Genomic DNA, 20582 nt, shown 5'->3' on the forward strand with positions numbered 1-20582 from the left:
TGGGAAGTGCCCAAGATTGGCATGCCAATCCCCTAAAACCCTCTACGGCAACATTTCAGACTTTCTGCCTCCCCTGGGATGCAGATGGAGGAAGTAGCCCCCGATCTGTCTCCTCCCGGGGACGGGGGGGGGGCAGAAAGCCCACTAGATGCCAGGGATTATATTTAATTGTTTTTAGGGGTGGGGGCTGCCCAAAATGGGCATGCCAATGCACCCACCCCCCCAAAAAAATCTGCAGTCTCTCAGCCCCCTCCGGAGGCAGAAGGCACCAGGGATTGTTTTGTTTTTATATACGTAGGCGTGGGGGCTGCCCAAAATGGGCATGCCAATGCAATTCACCCCCCCTCCCAAAGAAAATCCCACAGTGTTTCTGTCCCCCAGGAGGTAGATGGGGGCAATAGCCCCTAATCTGCCCCCGGGGGTGGGGGGGGAAGGAGCAGAAAGCCTACTAGGCACCAGGGATTTTGTTGGGTTTTTTTATACATAGGGGCGGGGGCTGCCGAGAATGGGCATGCTAATGCCCCCACCACCAAAAAAGGCTTTCTGCCCCTTCCCCCCCGGAAAGCAGATCGGAGCAATAGCCCCTTATCTGCCCACTAGGAACCTTTTGGCTTTTTCAGTGATATTTTTATTCTCATCTGCATCCAAGTGGGGACGGAAAACCACTAGAAACCAGGGAGAGTGTGTGTGTGTGTGTAAACTGGAGGTTGGGTGACGGTCTGCATGTGCTGGCATTTTGCTGGTGGTGTGTGTGGACCTGCACTTGGCTGATGGTGTGGGTGGACTCACGCTTGATGACTGTGTGTAGATTGGCGCTTGCCTGGTGGTGTGTGTGGAGTGGCGCTTGGCTGGTGGTATACGTGGACTAGTGCTTGGCTGGCTGTGTGCATGAATCGTGCTTGGCTGCAGGGCCAGACTGGCCGTAGCAGGCACCGAGCGTTTCCCCAGTGGGCCGGTTTTCTGGCCGTGGGGTTCAGGTTTGTCACTAGGGGCCGGTTTTGCAGCAGTGCTGCAATATCGGGCCCCAGTAGCAAAAGCGGGAGCAGTGCTTTTTACTAGCACGCCCTCCCTCCTCCCCCCTCCCCCAGGGCCAGTCGAGCAGCAATTTGCCAGGGTTGGTTGCTGTTCCCAGTCCAGCCCTGCTTAGCTGGCAGTGTGCAGGGATGGCGGAATGCGTGGGTGGTGCTTGGCTGGCAGTGTGCGTGGATATTGCATGGCTGACTGTGTACATTGATAGCATTTGGCTGGCGGTGTACTTGGATACCATTTGGCTGGCGCTCTACTTGATTAACATTTGGCTGGAGGTGTACTTGGATGGCGCTTGCCTGGCGGTGTGCATGGATGGCGCTTAGCTGGTGGTGTGCGTGTACTGACTTTTGTTTGGCGTTGTGGCTTGCATGGATCCTCAGTGTTTTCTGACCCAGAATCCCCCACAAATTTCAAATTTACTTACAAAGTCAAATTTTCCTCACATGTCTGTGTGAGTTGTATAATCACTGCGCAGGCACACATTTCCTACTTCCCAGCATTCCCCTTGGTCTCCAGAGAAAAATGATATCTCACTTGTGTGGGTGTCCAAAGTAGAGTCAGCCTAAAAATGTATAAACAAACTGCCCTTTAGCACCCGCTTTGGGCCCCATTCAATCGCTACACGTTTTTGGCCCTTCCATATCATAGGCACTCGGGCCATCCACACAAGTAAGGTACCATTATCGGAGACCTGGGGGAACGCTGGGTCGTAGGAAATTTGTGTCAGCCCAGTGATGCCACAACTTTACCACACAGAAATTTAAGAAAAAAAGTTATTGTTTCAGCTAAATTTGAGGTTTACAGGGGATTCTGGGTAGGAAAAAGTTGGGTGGTCCACGCAAGCCATACCTCCCTGGACTCCCCCAGATGCCTAGTTTTCAGAAACGTGTGGGTTTGGTAGGTTTCCCTATATGGCCGCAGAGCCCAGGGCCAAAAATCCAGGAGACCCACCTTGCAAAATCAGGTGGTTATGTGATAGGTAATTTTGATGTCTCCTCAATACGTTTTGGGCCCTTGCCTATCGCGGGTACTTGGGCCACCCACACGAGTGAGGTACCATTTGTATCGGGAGACATGAGGGAATGCTGGGTGTGTGGAATTTGGTGTATCCACACAGATTCCAGAACTTTCCATCACAAAAATGTTGGGAAAATGTTATTTTTTTCACAAAGTTTGAGGTTTGCAAGGGATTTTGGGTAACAGAACCTGGTGATAGCCAGACAAGTCACAACATCCTGGATTCCCCTGGGTGTCTAGTGTTAAAAAATGTATAGGTTTACTAGGTTTCACTAGGTGCCGGCAGAGCTAGGGTTCAAATTCTACAGCTAGGTACTTTGCAAACAAAAGGGTCAGTTTTCACTGTAAAAATGCTGTTTCAACGTGGCGTTTGGGGCCATTTCCTGTAGCGGGCACTAGGCCTACTCACAAGTGAGGTACCATTTTTATCGGGAGACTTAGGGGAACACAGAATTGTGGAGCAACTGTTATTACCTATTGACTTTTGATGCATTTCTGCCCTCCAAATGTAAGAATGTGTAATAAAGAAGTCACTTTGAAAAATGTCCTATAATTGGCACGCTAATAAGGGTACTCACAATTCCGGATATGTGCAAATAGCTACTGTTTTCTAAAATCTATATTTTGTTCCTGTTTCAGAAATACATAGGTGTCTCTCATACCGATTTTTCACTATTTATATTTTCCCAAATAAATTGCTATATACCCGGTACACAATAAAAACCACTGCAAGACGCTGCTCAGTTATTGGCTCTGGGTTCCTTGGGTTCTTAGTGAACCTACCAGTCCTACATATCCCCACAACTAGAAGGGTTCAGCGGATGTAACGGTATATTGCTTTAAAACATCTGTCATACTTAGAAGAAGTTACAGGTGAAAACGTTGGCACAAAGGGCTGTTTTTTTCCAACTCATTTTAAATTTTTCCTACTTTCAACTGTTAGCTGAAAATAAAAAAAACCTTGAAGGATCTACAAAAATAACCCCTTGCTGAATTCAGAATATTGTCTACTTTTGTGAAATGTATAGTTTGAGGATCCATTATTGCTTTCATACCCATTTCTACCACTAACTGAAAGGAGGTTGAAAGCACAAAAAATAGCAAAAATAGGCAATGCCAAAACTGTGCAAAAACGTTTGGTTTTCTGACAAAAGTCAGTCCCTGAAAGCTGGGAAGATAGGGATTCCAGCACCACAAACCCTTTGTTGATATCATTTGCAGGGGGAAAAAACAGATGCTTTCATCTGCAGCACTTTTTCCCATTATTCCCAAAAACAAACACAATTTAGCTGTATTTTGGCTAATTTGAGGGTCCCCTCCAGGGGTATCAGCAGACCCTGGGTACCTTTAAAATCCCCATGATGTTGGAAGAAAAGGACATAAATTTGACATGGATACCTTATGTGGTTAATAAGTTACAGGGGCCTACGTGCAAATGATCCCAAATAGCCAAACAAATGCTTAGCACGGGGTGTGTGTGGGGGTGGGGAGGGGGGGGGCCTGGCAGCAAAAGGGTTAAATTGCTGAGGCAAGATGGTGAACAAGGAGCTTATTCCTAAAGCTCCTGCTGACTCTCACAATTCTTCAGTCATTCAGCTTTATAAACAAACATCCAATCCTGATTAAGCCCCTTAAAAATACCTGAAGCAGTTTGCTGCAGGTGTGGCACCAGCTGTCGTCAGCATTTGTAATCTGCTGTACCCTAAAAGTCTGAAGGAGAGAGCCTCCCTTTACTGCCGCACTGTGAGAAGGCACTGTAATGGCATCTGGACCGGATTTATTTATGGCCTGCAATTCGGTAGTCACTGTCTACATCTCTGGTTGGTGCAGATGAGATACCCTTCATTGAGTGATTAGTCAGTGAACATGCATGTTTTACGATACAACAGACTTAAACCTAACAGTAAACAGCAAACCTTTCAGTACAAGAGTTCAACTTACCGATTTCTTCATCTTCATGACAGGAATCCTTAACAGTCATATAAACCATCTTCTCTCTCTGGATTCTTCCAAGAGCCCCCTGCTCAATTAATCCCACAGAATGTCCGTTGTGAAAGTCACTCTCAGTAACAATTTCTGTGCCTCCTAAACATAATAAAAAGGGAATAATTATGTTTCTGAAAAACTCCAAATTGCAATGTTGTGTTGTAATCACCACGTTCACTAAAGTTCAGTGAAACCACATTTTCTACAGTTAAGAGCTCACTCCTCACTTTTCAACATATAGCTCCTTTTCAAAACCATCGTTTAAATAAAGAACACAGTACAAACTAAAGGCTATATTTCCTTAATTTCAATTGTTGTTCATTTTAAAAATAGCAAAGACAGATTTACAATTGCTCTGGTCAACAATTAGCTGTAGAGTTTAACTTTACAGAGTCCTTTTAAAAGGTTTACAATAAAGGAAAAAGATGGGAGCCTGATAGGCAGCAGCTCCGAAGAACCGAAATTTAACACTGCCCAACACCCCATTAGGTCTTGTACTGGCGATGGCTTCAGTTCATTTTGAGGGCAGATAAGATCTACCTCCTTGAAACTGATCCTGAGATGTGGTTCGTTTTTTTTTACTTTCTGCATTGTGGGATCTTCATTGCTCATCATAAACATATGACTACAGTATGCACTGATTGCAGGCACCTGGGGTAAATGCTTCAAAAGGTCTACCCAGAAGTGTCAGAGGAGCAGCAGACATCATGCACTGTTTATAGGCCACTAGGTTAAATGCTTTACAGGGCACACCAAGGAATGTCAAAGGTGCATCCCACATTGTGCACTGGTTAAAGGCAGCTAAGGGAAATACTTTATCAAGTCTACCCGGGAGCAACAGACACAAGTAATAGTGTTAGCAGCAAGGACATGCTGTAAAATGAATTTAATTAGCAGGGTGGATCATTTGAAGAAGGAAAGGATTTAGGGAAGGCCAAAAGGCAGGGTTTGTGGTCTCATACCTTAACAGGCCCTAACTAGGAAGATGTTCTTGAGCTCTCTGCCTTTCACAAGGACTCCTTTGGAGCAGAGGGTAACAAGGCTAGGAGATGAGGAGAGAGAGTTGCTCAGGCTGAACAATCCTTTGGCAATAAAAACAATTCACAGAAAGGGGCCTGGTTATCGATGTTTTGAGGGATGGTGCATGAAAGGCGGAGGCAGGGGTTTCCAAAGAGGCCTTTCCCCTTGTAAAATTCAACAAATTATGAAAAACTAAGACTACAAAGAGGGTAATATGTACCCTTGGACGGGGGAATAACCATCCAAGTGAAAAGAAAACATTAAGCCTGAAAGGGGATTTTTGACACCTTGAAGTACTGGCCTTACGTCTGCATCATCTTCCAGTGAAACCACAGAATTTTTAGCATCATAAAGGGTTGGACGAGAGAGACATTGAATGGGATGTTCACAGGAGACAAAACTACTCAGGACGTGGTAGAGAGAAATAAATAACTGGCACTCCAAAACAAACAAAAACACAACTGAAACGAAAAGGAACTCTCAACGTATCCACCTGCTGACTGGGTGGATTCAGTGGATGCAGTCTGCCAGAAGAGAAGGAAAACAGAAGATCTATTAAAGCTACCAAAGTACTACAACTCAGCTATTGAAAGACAGGTATAGGTTCAAACCTAATGTACCCTCAACTTTGTAGATGTGCTGAACTCAAGCTGTAAGAGACAGGACAACTTGTGCAGGCTTATTCGGGAAAAATGTAAAAAGTGAACAGATTAAGTGTGGTCATGAAAGTTGTAATCATTTATTAGGTCATTTTCACTGAAATTAAATGTCAGATTAAAATAGGGGCAATCAGAATGAAAATTATATAAACCAGCTAATGGCGTTAAGGTAACGGTTACATTAGAGCTTAGACTTGTAACTGTTCAAGGAAATGAGTGTTCTTAAAGGTCTTCTTTTTATAGCAGGGCTAGGATCAAGGCAACAAGAGTCATGAATAGATCAAATCAGTCTGTATCCAAATTCTGACTCACTGAAAAAAATTAACTTTGCACATCTGTATTCTGGGAGATTGCAGAGTAATACTGGTAGCCCAATGAAAGACATGCGTGCTACACTTGAGTTCAGGGTTTGACTGTATGGACTGTGTTGAACAACTTAACTAGGTTTTCTCGTTCTAGGTTCCTCGGTTTAGACAAGAAGGTAGAGGCTTGTGGTTCACAAATATAAGGCAAAGGATTGTTGGAATGGGAGTTATCAGGTTAAGTTTTGTTTTGCTTGTTCACGGATATATCTATCAACACCAAATTGAGGTGATAACAAATGTGAGTGGCAGGTTTGGATAAGACTTGAATCAGCCCAATTCAGAGACATTAAGCAGGACATCTCAACAGTTTCAATGGAAATATATAAAGGGGTTGGTGCTTCAATCTTTCAGTGCATATGCCTTAGAAATATCAATGTTGCAAGAGATCCACATACTGAGCACATTCCTAGGTGGAGATGGCTCTCAAGAGTGCTCCAGGTGAGATTCCAAAGGCATTGAGGAGGGTCTACAATCTTATTTAATAAAGGCTTCCCATAACAATAAGTTGTCAAATACAATAGGTTCATCAAATGTGCCAAAGGTCTTTGGGTGTCATACATGGAAGCTCCTTAACCCCCATTCACCTCCTCCACTAACATGCAGTTTTCTTGACATTATGTGTTCATTGCATAAGCAAACCATTACGGCCTCAAATACAATTGGTGGGAACTTTAAAAGGACAATGAGCAGTGACATCACCTTATATGGTGCAAAACACAACAGCCGGACTCTGTTAGCTGAAGCTGCAAAATATTGGGAATTGTGTGAGATCTGGCAAGTTTGTACCAACAGGTATGTTCATTTCATTTAGCTGGGCCAAGGCTCTTCTCCAGACATTCTAAGCGGTGCAAAAATACAGGAGCTGGTTCTATCAGACCACTCCCTAGAGAAAATCTGAGGCAGCCAGGCCCATACGATGGTTTTAAAGACACAGCGTTTAAAGACTTGGTTGCTAACAAATTATTGAATTTCTCCACGACAAAGCTGACTGATATAGTCACTTGAAGGTGTTGGTTAGTGAACTCATGTCAAACCTCTGAAAGGTGTTTTAGATATCCGTCTGGTGGAAGTCTATGGCACACCTTAGAAACAAAAAGAAAGAATGTGGGAGACCACCAATCTAGAAACACTAGATCTCAAACTCAAGAACCAATTTTTGATCAAGCAAAGAAGATGCTATCCAAGAATTTAAGTTAATCTAGGTATCAATAAATAAAGTTGAGGTTAATGCAGCAAGACACTCCTTGATGTACTAAAGATGCATTTATGAACATGACAATAAGACAGGAAAGCTCTATCTTGATGTAGGGTTTTTAGTCAAACAGGAAGCTTGTCGCTCTGGCTGATATGCATTGTGTATATTATACTGAGAGTGAATACGGTGCTGCCAAGTCGGGGGGAATACCCTATAACCCCCGTGAGTGTGTGAGTCATGAAACCCACACCAGAAATGAGAACAAAGTCCTGGCTGGCCCGAGTTCACACTTTCCGACGTGAACCGCACCGAGTACTTAAATCCGTAGACCGTGTCTGATGCCCACTCGGCCTCAAGACCACACCAATCGATTGACAGCACCTTACAGCCTTTAAGAGTCACGGGAAACTTCCCGCATGTGACAAAACACGTGTCGGCTGGTTGTTTCTTTGTTGTTGCTTCAAATAAATACTTTCGAACAAATACTCTGGTGTCTACCACTAGAATTGAATTGGTATAATACGAGACATTACCACAAGTGTAGCATCCTCATTACGTGTGCCCAGGACTTTGTTCTCAAGACAGGAAAGCTGCTGTACTGGCTGAGGACATGAGATGAATCGATAAGAAACATTGCAGTGGTTCAAAACTCAGAGAAAGAATGAGGTGACACAGATGCTTACAATTAAATCATTATATACAGTGTACACACAAAAGCAAGCATGTCAGCCTCACTGACTCTGTGATTGATCTCTTCATGAGGATGTTCGTTTCTGCACGGAGAGACTTCCAGGAGATGGAGCTCTCAGCTGAGAAGTTTGTAACTCAACTTTGAACATCTCAGTCTGGGAAGATTGTGTGCCTTAATTGTTATGCATAAGCACATTCAAAATACTCTCCTTGAGATAGGGATAAACTCTGCTTAGATGGGAATACGGTTCACATGCTTGTGAGAAGAATTCATCACAATGATTCCAAAAGCTGGCAAGTCTCAGATTCCTACATCTCACTGACGAAAGAGGAGTTCATTGTGCTTGCAAAGGCACTGGAAAACAGACTGCTTGAGGGTATAACACTAATTCCTTTCTAAAAAACATTATTCTATACCGGTCAGTCCACAAGTCATAATATATTCCATGTAATCACTGCTCTTGCCTTGGCTACCTTGAGAGTCCATTTGATGGCGAGCTTAGTATGGCAATCCAAGCTAACGTTGGAAAGTTCTGCTTGGCAGTAGTGTTGGCGTCAAAGCGATTTGCAAAAGTTGTGCACCTGGTGTTCTGTATCTCATGTAGTAATGTCTTAAGATTGATTTGAAGAGGTCTTCATTTGTAGTGTCTTGGCTTGTTGTCCATTTGCGCTCCAGTTCCTTGCAGTGGCTTTTCGTCAGCCCGAGTTCCGCTGTGTACCAGCTGGCCTATGGTTCAGCTCTTCCCGTTTGGTTATGCTTGAGGGAGCCAGGGTGTCAGAGCATGAGGTGATCCAACTGTTGATATTCTTGATGGCTTTTGGTAACATACTGGTGTGCTCAGGCCAGTGTGTGGAGAGGGTGGAAGCCCACTAATTTTCTGTAATGTTTTTCCTGCTGCTGGGAGTATTTTCGGTGTTTTTAGGATTGTAGTGGTGCAGGATGGGTACTGAAAATGATAATGGCACGGTCTGTCCCGGTCATAGTTGACAGCTTGTTGACTGTGATGTTCTTGACTGAGAAGAAAATCATGTCCAATAGGTGGCTGGCAGTGTGGGTGGGTCTGATAATGTGTTGGGTGAGACCAAGGTTTGAGAGGTTTTCTAGAAGAGCTGTAGAGTTTGGGTTGGTGTGGGCTTTTAGATGAAAGTTAAGGTCTCCGAGGAGGATCAAGGTGTTGGAACCCCTGATGAGGAGTGTGACGAAGTATATGATATCACTGGCGAAATTGGTGTTGGGTCCTGGTGGTCTGGATACAGGAGTTCCACTCAAGCAGAAGTATGCGATAATGCATATACTGAATGTGAGGTGTTCCATGTAAATGGTGGGGGTGTCCGTGTAGGTGGGGAAGCTGATGATATCTTTGAATACGGTAGTTGCTCCTCCACTGGGCTTCTCCTGACAGTCTTGCTTGGCGATCTTGTAGCGGTGGTGTTGGCTGTAGCAATGTCCAGTGCGGTAGCTGGGTTCAGCCATGTTTCCATGAAGAAGAGCAGGACTGGAGTGTGGTCATGCAGTAGGTCCCATATCTCAAGGGCGTGTTTGTAATCTTACATCGAAAGAATGGCAGCTTCACATTGGTGAAATTATTGAACTCCATCCTGCTGGAACTAATGAAGAAGTGTGATGGCATGCCTCCTTGGAGTGACCTTTCATTTTAGGGCAATTGAGTTTCATTCTAGTTAAACAGAGTGACAGATTATACCACGTAGATGCCTGCTGATGTGTACATACTTCTGTTAATAGAGAAGCTGTACAAATATTTCACTATACAACTGATCCGATGTTTCAGTTGCTATTAAATCCCCATCTATAGTTTAAAAGTCAGTATAGACAACGAAGAAAAGTACAATGTCAGCACAGGTAATGGAAAAGTGTGCAATAAAGAACCATACATAGCTAAAATGTTCCTTTGCTACAGTCTTGAAGTGAGCCTTTTTTTCTATCCCACGGTAAAATACACAGCCTGTTACCTTAGCACCGAAAATCCTGAAGTGAGAAAAGAAATGTAAAGTGGGCAGTTTGTAAGATTAAAGTGAGCTCTATATGGAGTTGTAGGCAAACGTGGGCTGAACTTTACAAAGAGAATTCTATTACAAGCTCTTGTTTTAAGGCAACACGTTGCATGAAGTGTTTAATTTGTGAAATGAAAAAGTGCCAGAGCCCTTGTCAGGAGGTCACCGCAGCTCTTACCACCAATTGCTCCCACTAGCGCTGCCAATAAAAGTACTATCACTACTAGCCATCACTTTCACACAAGTGTGACAATTCAGACTCTAACGGGCCGATTCTGATCTGGGTCAGAAAGCTCTCCGACCGAGCCGAATCCGGAGTGTTTTCCGACCGAGCGAGTACGATGCGGCCGCATGCTACCGCACTCGGTTCGGTCGGACTCCAATAGAAATCAATGGGAGCCGGTCGTACGACACGTACATGGGCTCCCATTGACTAAATGGGCACGTCTCGCACAAGGGCGCCCCCTACATTGGGTACGCGTTGGTGCCATGCATACTGTACATGCCTGTGTTGGGGAGACCCTTGAGTCTCCCCCTGTGTCCGAGTCATAAGGCTGTGGGTGACAGGGGGTCCGACGCGGACCCCCTAAGGCAGTTTCACGGACGTTCTGCGAGCCGGAAACTTCAGCTCGATCAGGCTGTCTGACGCGTGCATCGTACTGGCTCGGTCGGAATTCGCCTCCATTGCACAGCACGGTTTGCTTACGGACGAGGCGTACAGAGCGGTTCGGACCCAGAAACGAGTCGGTCGGCGATTTTGCGTTTCTCGCATCGTACTTGCTCGCTTGTACAGGTCTATGAGTCGGTCGGTAAACACGCGTACGGCTCTTACTTTTTACGTTCGGATTGCGTTCGGAGCCCTTCTAAGCGAGATCGGAATCAGCCCCTAAATATACATCAAAATGACTAATACAAGCCGCCCAAACTATACTTATAGTTGTGGGTGGCAGGTATTAGTGATTTTAATGTATATTAAATTATTAAACAACAGTTATGCTCCTCAAAAAATAAGACAAACAGCACCACTATGTGGCAAGCTGTCATAAGAGCAAAGTGTTGACAATTAAGTGTGAGTGCCGTGCACCAGGAAGTAGTGACTCAAAATAAGCACTGGTTACATGGTTGTTTTCACAGGAGGATTCCCAGTTTGATGTGCAAGGGTATTCAAATAAAATCTGAATCAATCAAGGATCCAGTGCAAATTTAAGACCCACACGAATGCCCATATGTATATGTTATGCATTTTATAGGAGATTGTTTGCGAATAGTAAACATTTTATTTACACAAATTGCAGATTTAAATTAATGATGCATATATTTCCCACTTTTTCATATGGTTCCAATCAATTGAATCTGTTCAAAAACAGCTGAAGGCCAAGCTTTACTAACGTGGGGCCTTATTTAGAGTTTAGAAGATGGCATACTAACACACAAATGTTGCAGCTATCCTGTTCGCTGTATTAGAAATTCATTATAGCCCATGGTACTTGTAACATGGCAGATGAGATATCCGCCATGTTTTAATCTCAAAATAAAACCCTAAGAAAGGTATCAAAGATACTTACCTATTTCCACATCATCATCCGCTTCAGCTTTAAATATATAAACTTTTATGACTTCTGAACCATAACCATTTTCTTTTGCAACCCCATCATGTGAAACTTCAGTGCTAATTTTTAAAGGTGTACTTCCAATTTGCTCCAACTTTTCACCAACGTCGTCCACTGTAAGATGAAAACAAAAATAGGATTGGAAAGTTAATACAAAATATATTAAACGTACACTCTGAAAAGTGTGATGCTTGTCAAAAATCTAGGAAGAGCTTTAAGATAAACACTCTAGACACACATTTCAAATTATGGTACACCATCATTCTATAATTTCTTTCTTGACATTTAATAAATTAACATAATTAAACTTTGTAATAATGAAAACTCTCCTTTCTGTAACATTAGTTTTATGCATGGGTAAATAATTTAAAGTTAAATATGTGCAAGGTAAAAAATTTGATGAAATGGATGATACAACTGTACAGAATAGGAGATGAACTCAAGTTATGTCTTTGAAGACACCCCAGCATTAGACTCTGCTACCACTTTTCAAAATGTTCTCTGCTGTAGTTTTTAAACTTTATTGGAACTTGTGGGACAGTAATTCTTAGGCATTTGTGATTTCTGAAGAATCATTTTGTACATAGCTTGAATATTTCTATTCATTTTATGGCCATAAGAAATATATCAAGAAGAGTGGCCAATAGTCACTCTAAGTCTCTGTTGTTGTTTAGTTTTCATTTCAAGTGAGGCGTAAGGACCTCCATGACACTGACTATCACCTGATGAACCACATTTGGTGGCAGCAGAAACTGTGGTGTACTGATTGATGCCTGTGGTCCATGGCCAAACGGCAGAGATGAACAGACTGAGTTCCTACATGCATGGTGAGATGCATGTCTGTGTGAGTTAGAGTGGTGGGAGAAACTAACCACTGTGTGTACTGCTGCTTAGTCACAGAGTGTAATAACTAATTTCTATTTCTGATTTCCAGTGCGATGCAAAGCTATCTTTTAGGGAATATTTAATACTTAATAAAACTGGTTGTTTTATCACCAACTGAGAAGATACGGGAATGACAGTGCCACTTGTCAACATCAATCTAGAGAGGAAATAATCCAGAGACATAAACTGAGCTGAGTTGTAAAAACACTTCCAGTGAGTGCAGCACTTGTCTAACCATTGATAACAGCCCAGTGTGAAGGTGGTCTAACAGATTAACAAGGTTTTGATGTCCGCTTTAAACTTGCTGGTGGACAACTCAAGCTGTAGGTTCCTTTATTGGGCATTCCATACATTATCCCAAAAAGGCATCTACCTCGAAGGCCATGGTACTCTACAAGAAAGAGGCACTAGAGATTCATCCCTGAGGTAGTCACTAGGAGCATCTATGTAACAGCCTAAGATTTTGGAGTAGACTGTGCCCAATTTTCATCAGAGATGCTGTACAGCACGGTTAAAACCACAGGCAAAGCCATTAGGTCCCACAGGAGAGAACTGTTGGCTTTGACAATGCTTGTTAACAGCTAAATGCACCCTTTGGCTCACCTTCTGCATCAACTGGGAACAAAATGTTATCCTGTATGCTGATGACACCAAATGTCTTTGGTCTGTCACCCAACCACTGTCCGATAGAATAATAGAAACCTCCTTGGCAGGAGATGAAGTTAAAAACTTAACAAAACAAAATCTATAGCAAAGAAGATAAAATTATCTATTTAAGAGAAGAAGATGGATACATACAATTATACACTATGCACGCTTTAGGACTGCTTTAAGTAGAGGAGGACATTGATGAGATAACAACTCGGTAGAGGAAACTTGGACATGCCAGTAGAACAAGAGGTGGTATAAATCTCTTTAAATAGAGTAGTACGGATTGGTTCAGATGGAAGGGAAGATGGAATTACAGATTTTGTCAGCACAGCCAGAGGTTATATCACTTTCTTGCATCATGTTGACAAGATGGTCTCGTAGATTTACTCCGGAAGAGACAAAAACGTTGACACCCTAACCCATTTTCCTTTAAATTACTGTCAAGACTGAACCTGGGAAACTTTCTTCCTATGCCTAGGACAGTCTCCACACTGTATACTTTTGGCTTAGACTTTGTATGAGATATGCGCTCCCATGTGCAGCATTCGAGCATAAGGCACACACAGACATGTCACTGGTAATTGTCCAGACTCTGCTTTGCTCTAGTAGTCCTAACTGAACCGATGTGTTGTACATGAGAGTGCTTCTATTAAGAACCCTAGTGTTCAGAGAGTTGAGATAGTTATCAATGGTATGTCTTGTGTGTACCTGGCACTGAAGGCTCAGTCTGCACTAAGCACTGCACAGCACTCTGAGTAACCATAGCACATCTCACTGTGAGCATAAAACCTCTGTGCCACATGCTGTGGCTCATCGTGCAGCATGCAGTACAGTCACATAGTGGATGTCATTACGGAAGGCACACTACCAGCACTTAATTCAAACACAAGATGGGTTTTTGAACCCCGGAGGCTTCATCTAGTGCTTTGCGTCAAGTGGTATCATGCTGTGCACAGTACAGTCTGTTTCAAGTACACAGCGTGCGTAACACAGACTGCTCAGCGTTTTGTGAAAAATACGTTGTGTTGTACATCTGAAAGTTGTAAGTGGCATGTGCACTGCATACTGAGACATAAAAAATATAGTGTTTATATAAATACCCAAAAGCCACTTCCTGCAAATTTACGAGGTGTTGTACATTCGAGGGCCCCACACAGTACTCTATGCTGCATGTGATGGTGCATTGCAGAGCACCAAGAACATAGCCTGGATTCAATAGACCTGTTCACACGTATGTTCACATGCAATGTACAGTGCATCAGAGCACGCACAAAGCACTTGTAAAACACTGTAACAATAGCAATTATAGCACTTGCTAAATCAGGGGCTTTTAAGGGACAAATGTACAAATCATGCATGCATATTTTTCGACGTGCTCTTTTTAGGTTTTAATCTTATGTTTTGCTATTTTAATTTTGCTACAAAACATGTATGCAAACATTTTGCTTTGCCAAACACGCATTTTATTACACAGGTTTGCAAGTCCGACTGCTTTGAGGAACCAGCAGGATGTTAACGGTCGAGCATTTTGCAGAGAAACATTGAGGGGTCAGGAGTAAATAACCCTGGGTGTGAGAATTCAGCCAACAAATTAGTTATTAAAATCGCTGATTTTAATACTTACACAGCGTGCTGATTACCTAGAGGCTTCTTGGTTCGAAGTAAAAACAGCATTGGCAAATCCAACAGGTCTCACCAATATGATATCTGTTGGCTTTGTCAAGGATTCTTTAGCCATATTGTACAGCAGCACTGACTTCATTGCAGTATGACTGAAAGTAAAAAAAATAAAAAGATAAAAAAAGCAAAATGACGCGGTCAACACTGGCTGAATCATACAGCTTTTTTTCTTTATTTTCAACCATGTTGCAATATGGCTAAGAAACATTGCTCAAGCCAACAGGTCTCACACAGGAGAGACCTATTGGCTTTGTCAATGCTTGTTTTATGTAGTTTCTTTTCCTACACATGGTGCTGACCCTAGCACATTGTGACAAACCAGGGCACCTGATAATCACCGTGGTAGAAGATGGGCATCTCGGCATGGGATACAATGCACAGTCATTTTAGATTCCATCCTCATGTCGGGCAAAAGCGTACATAGGTACTTGACAGCCCGGTATGGTATTTTGGGAATGAAATCTTGGATTTAGTAAATGAAAATCTAATGTTTTGGAGGGCCTTTTATTCTAATAAAAAATGCAAAGTGGTTTTTGGGGGCAGGCTTTTAAAGAAATGGAGCTCTTGTAATAAAACATGCAAGACTGGTAGAGCGGAACAAAATGTTGGTATTTTGATAAAATGACAATCGGATGAGCTGGGACACAAATACTTCTTTCCCAGAACACATGTAAGTGAGTGCCAATTTATGTGAATGGTGAGACAGCTATTGTTAATATTTTCCTGGAATCAAATGGCACTGGCTGACTAAGGATGTTATTTCAAATCAAAATCTTAAGAGTTCTTTATTCGACCATATGTGGCCATAGAAGAAAAAACACAGAAAAATACAAAACGGTTGGTACAGCAACGATGGTTATAAAATTGCACGCATATGAAAGGGCCACTAACAAGAGCTGCTATCAGTAAGGAGTTAACAATGTTAAGCGATAGGCAGCGGTAAACCACACCAGTAGGCTACCCGTCCACTGATTTTCTGGATCTTTGTGGCTCTTACTGCGGTTTTAAGAAAGGAGATGACCCATAATCATATATCAGGAGTTATCAATAATTGAACACATGAAAATAAACTTCTCTACATTTGCAGTGCCTCATATTATTTAATAGTGGCTTAAGGAAATGCCTACGCAGAAGGTTAAAGACATTACAAAAAAACAAAATGCAGCAACGATTGCTCTGCTGAGCCGTCGCAGGGCCTTTCAACCATAGATGTTATTTCATTAGTGAAGAACTTATAAAAGTCACTGTTCTTAGTCAATATATTTGAGAAAAGTGAAGTGTAAAATGCACTGTGTGACGTTTTATGAAATGTTTTAGGGTAGACCCTGGCAAAACACCCCTTGGAGAAGGTGTGTTTTTAGATTGGAATTGGAAATCTTTATGAGAGAATTGGAGAATTTCAGTCCAGGCCCTTCCCCACAGGTCAAGCTTTCAGGGTAGGCTTTATCCACTCTCCTGCCAAGGCCATGAGCTGAGTGTAAATTAGACAGCAGTTGTCGTGAAGCAAGGAATGTCTCTTTCTGATCTCAACCCATTATCTGCATTTCACTTACACTGGTGGAGCAGATCAAGTGTGCTCGCCCCCCATCGACCCACCTCTATTTACCTAAAATGCCTCCTAGACTTCATGAGTAATGGCAATAACGCAAAAAGGCGAGGGGCCAGGTATCCTAGAACAGTGCATGCTCTTCCGAGGCTTATACCCATCCATCTGCATTTCAATTAGGGTGATCATGCAGTAGGACCAGTAGGGCAGAACGGTGGCTATATCCTCAGAAATGCCTCCCACACTTTTCCTCTTGGTCGCCACAAAAAATAAATCTGACTGTAAATAGGTAATTCAACCCATTAAGTTCAGCCAAAAAAACGTGCTGTCTTCTGGACCACCTGGCACATAGGACTATTTCTCATTACACACAAAGTACAACTGAACCTTGTACAACACGCAAACTTCAGGGAAAGAAGACTCCGTCTTAGCCAGAATTTTTCTTCTGAACTCAAATCTGAAAAACTTTCAGCAATCAACACCAACAATCTGTGTCTGGGGAGAACATGAGGACCTTACACACTTCCTTTAAAATACCAACTATATAACAAGATCAGAGGTTTAAAAATTTTATAACAGAAATACCTAGAAAATGATGACAATCAGGGGCGTAGCTAGCAGTCGCCGAAGATGGCCGAAGGTTGAGTTAGATGCGCTAACCGAGCGTGTAAAAGCCCCGAAAATCCGTCACAATCCTGCCATGAAGAGCCTCTGAGCGGATACGGGTTGAGGAAGCGTCGGAGCTCGAATTTCACCGTGCTCCAGGCGCAGATCGGCATAGTTGGAACCCCACACCGAGTGACCGAGAGAAAGCGACTACAGGCAAGATGGCGGCCCGCTGGAGCCCGGAGGAGTAATTGCCGTTACGAATCCGGTGCTGCGGTGAGCGTCAGATGCCTGTTCGTGCTCTGCCAACGGAAGCGGAGCCAAGGCGGCGGCATCCAGTGCCGACGACACCGACGAAAGCGGTGAGAGAGCGGCAGATCAAGGAGTGGGTACGGCGCACTGAGGGGCACCCTGACGGCCCCCTCGGAGGCGGCGAGATAGCGACAGAGGAAAGCAGCGGCCCGTAGGCCAGGCCAGGCCAGTGGTGAGCCCCCCCAAAGACTGGTGCTGGGAGCGCGGCCCCCGTGGTTGAGGCACCTGGTCCCCAGGGGGGCACTGAGGCTGGCATGGAGCGTGCTTGATAGCGGAGAGTCCCCGACCTGAGGCGCCAACGCAGTTGGGGGCTCCTTGACAACTGGGCGACAGCTGGCCGGAGTACGACTGAAGGAGCCGGTGCTTCCACTTCCCCCCTACTCCTTGTGCGGCCTGGCGAGTGAAGCGAGACCCTGGGGTCTGTGCATCCAGATCTCCCAGATGGGGTGCGACAGCCGCAAAGAACAGCCTGAGTGTAGAGCGGTGAGAGGAGGTAAGCGCCACCAGATAGCAGGGGTGGAATACGGCTTGGGGTAGCGGCTTCAACAGAACACTCCGGGAGCCCGGGCCACACTTACACCAATCTCTGTCCGAACCAGCAGAGTGGCACAGGCAAGAAACTCATCCCCCTATACTGGTGCTGGCTACAGCATACCTGGCAGAGGCCAGTGGATGGTGGCCCCATTCTGCCAGACTCCAGCATGGGTCGCACCAAGAGACCGGGGCCCAGCCAGGCCAACCAGACTGATAAACACACTGTGGCCGTGGGACAGGATGGTGGAGCGATCGGAAGAGAACCGCATGATGAAGGGGGTGAACAAGGCTCCGACCCGACCCTGAGAGACATTACGAGGGGGATTGGTGAGCTGAAAGCCACTCTCGAGCCAAAACTGTACTCAGTTACCGAGGAGGTAAACCTCCTGAGGGCGGACTTCCGCAAGATGTTTGATAAAGTGGCCACAGCGGAAGTGGACATTGGGGGAGTTAAAGCCAAAACTAAATGCCTGGAGGAACAGGTGTGGACACTCACGAAAAATAAGGTGGAAATATATGCCCGGCTCGAGGACCGGGAGGGTAGGGCCAGAAGCAACAACATCAGCGTGGTGGGGGTTCCGGAAGGGATGGAGAGGCCAGCAGTAGACCTCTTTCTGGAAGACTTAATCTTGAACCACCTTAAGCCGAAACGTCGGTCACACTTTTTTCCCATTGAGCGCGCCTATAGAGCGCTGGGGGGTAAGCCCAGACCGGGGGCCCCTCCACGTACCATTTTTGCCCGTATCCTAAACTTTAGGGATCGAGACGCCATCCTGCAGGCGGCACAGATCTACGGAGACCTCAGACACAACAATGTTATAATCCGGTTTTTCCCTGACTTCATGTTACATTTGCAACGCCAGCGCCGCTCCTTCGCTGGGGTGAAAAGAGCCCTTCGGTAGCAGGGCGTGAAGTATATGATGCTCTTTCCAGCCAGACTTAAAATCCTCCATAATGGAAAGGCATATTTCTTTGAAAGACCGGAAGAGGCGAGTGACTGGTTCGAGGGCTGGCGCACTGTGAGCCACAAGGGAGGCGACAGGCGACAGACCGAAACGGAGAGGAGTCGGGCCCGGAGGTCGGAAGTTCCCACAGCGGATAGCTGCGACAGCGATGGACAGATGAGTACATGTTGAGACAATCGCCAGCGGGTATAGACCAAACTGTGGTCCTGGGTGGGGGGGGGGCGGCTCTTCCGAGGAGGGGTACTATCACACACGAAACTATGGGACTGTGCCGTAGACTCTTGCAGTTGGACATAAACACTGCGGTAACGTGTCATTGGATTGACAAGGTGGGATGGAGGCATCACCGAGAGTGGCATAGATCCGTTGGGATGCAGTCATGGGGCTGGAAAATTCCAGCCAGCAGTCAGATATCTCTTCACGCTGGGAGCTACACCACGGCCCTGTACAAATGGGTTTCTGGGTTTCTCAAGGGCGACAGGCATTCTGCAAGTTAGGAAGGTGGGAGGTTGGGGATTCACCTAGCAGGGATGCAGGGAGGTGGGTGTTAGGATTGCTATTTGTTTTTGTTCACAGGGAGAGGTTACACTCGAGTCCTGTACATTGAGAATAACATGAGGGTTGTTGTGGAAATTATGATGGGGAATGGGAGGGCCCCATTGTCAACAGTCAGATACAGCGCTGATGGGTGACCCGGACACTATAAAGGTTTGGTCTTGGAATGTGAACGGGCTGGGCCATAAAATTAAGTGCACGCTAGTGATGCAATATTTGAAGAGACATTCCCCAGACGTTGTTCTCACCCAGGAATCACACCTGAGGGGAAGCAGATGTAAAGCCCTAGATCGGTTCGACTATACCCTGGTCGTACACTCCGGGACCACATCTGGGGCAAGGGGGGTGGGCATCCTTATACGCAAAGCGCTTCCCTTGGTGATCACTGAGACATGGACAGACACAGCAGGGTGTTTTGCTGCAGCTGCGGACAGGTGGGTGGGACGCCTGTTGGTGTTCGGCTCATGTGATATACCGCCGGAGCTACACTCTGTAACTCTCCCGCAACTTACCACACTCATAGCGGGCCTACCCGCAGGAATTCTTCTCATTGGGGGAGACACGAATGCTGTAATGTGCCCGGAAATGGATTGGTCTGTGCCCCGAAGGGGCACACAGAGGGAACGGGGCCTTGCGGACTTTACGGGGGCACAGGGTCTGGTTGATCTACGGCGGGCGCACAACCCCTCAGTGAGGCACTACACTTTCTATTCAGCCAGGCATGGCTCCTTCTCCAGCCAGGGTGGGGGACTTCTCGGATGTCTATAATATGGCAAGGGGAATCTCTGACCATGCGCCGGTCTGTGCCACGCTCAACGGCCCGATCATCAATAGGGCGGCATTCCCGCGTATAGATCAGTGGCGACTGAGAGACCAGTCATTGACAGAGAGGGTTCCGAGCACTATTTCAAAGAAAATAAGGGAACGGTATCATCACATATCACACTCTGGGAGGCCTACAAGACAGTGCAGAGGGGGCAGGCACAGGCGCTGATTGAGGCACAGAAAAAGAAAGAGACCCTGCAATGCAGACAACTCGAATGGGAGATTAGTGAAATGGAGGGCGAGGCTGAGACGGCATCGTGCGGGAAGGCGCAGCATTGGCTAGTGTTGAAACAGGGGGATCTGCGGGCCCTGGCGGAAGGAGAGGCGCGAGCATATGCCCTGGCCACTCAGCATCGCCTATACAATGTTGAATATAAGGCCCTAAAGCTCTTAGCGTGGCTGGAGAAGAGGGACAGAGACAGGTCCTGGGTAGTGGGGA

General features: G+C 45.2%; 1 protein-coding gene across 1 annotated transcript in view; it reads right to left on the reverse strand.

Annotated features, from left to right (window-relative positions):
• ZNF711 (ZFX family zinc finger ZNF711) overlaps positions 1-20582 on the reverse strand; it is a 207113-nt gene that overhangs the window by 125822 nt on the left and 60709 nt on the right. Inside the window, exons 4-5 of the mRNA XM_085607809.1 lie at positions 11540-11698; positions 3988-4131 (exon numbers count right to left, since the gene is read on the reverse strand). Coding sequence (XP_085463935.1) covers positions 3988-4131; positions 11540-11698 — 303 coding nt within the window. The remainder of the gene's footprint in view (positions 1-3987; positions 4132-11539; positions 11699-20582) is intronic.

This window comes from Triturus cristatus, chromosome 5_2 (assembly GCF_964204655.1).
Source record: "Triturus cristatus chromosome 5_2, aTriCri1.1, whole genome shotgun sequence".
Lineage (NCBI taxonomy): Eukaryota > Metazoa > Chordata > Amphibia > Caudata > Salamandridae > Triturus > Triturus cristatus.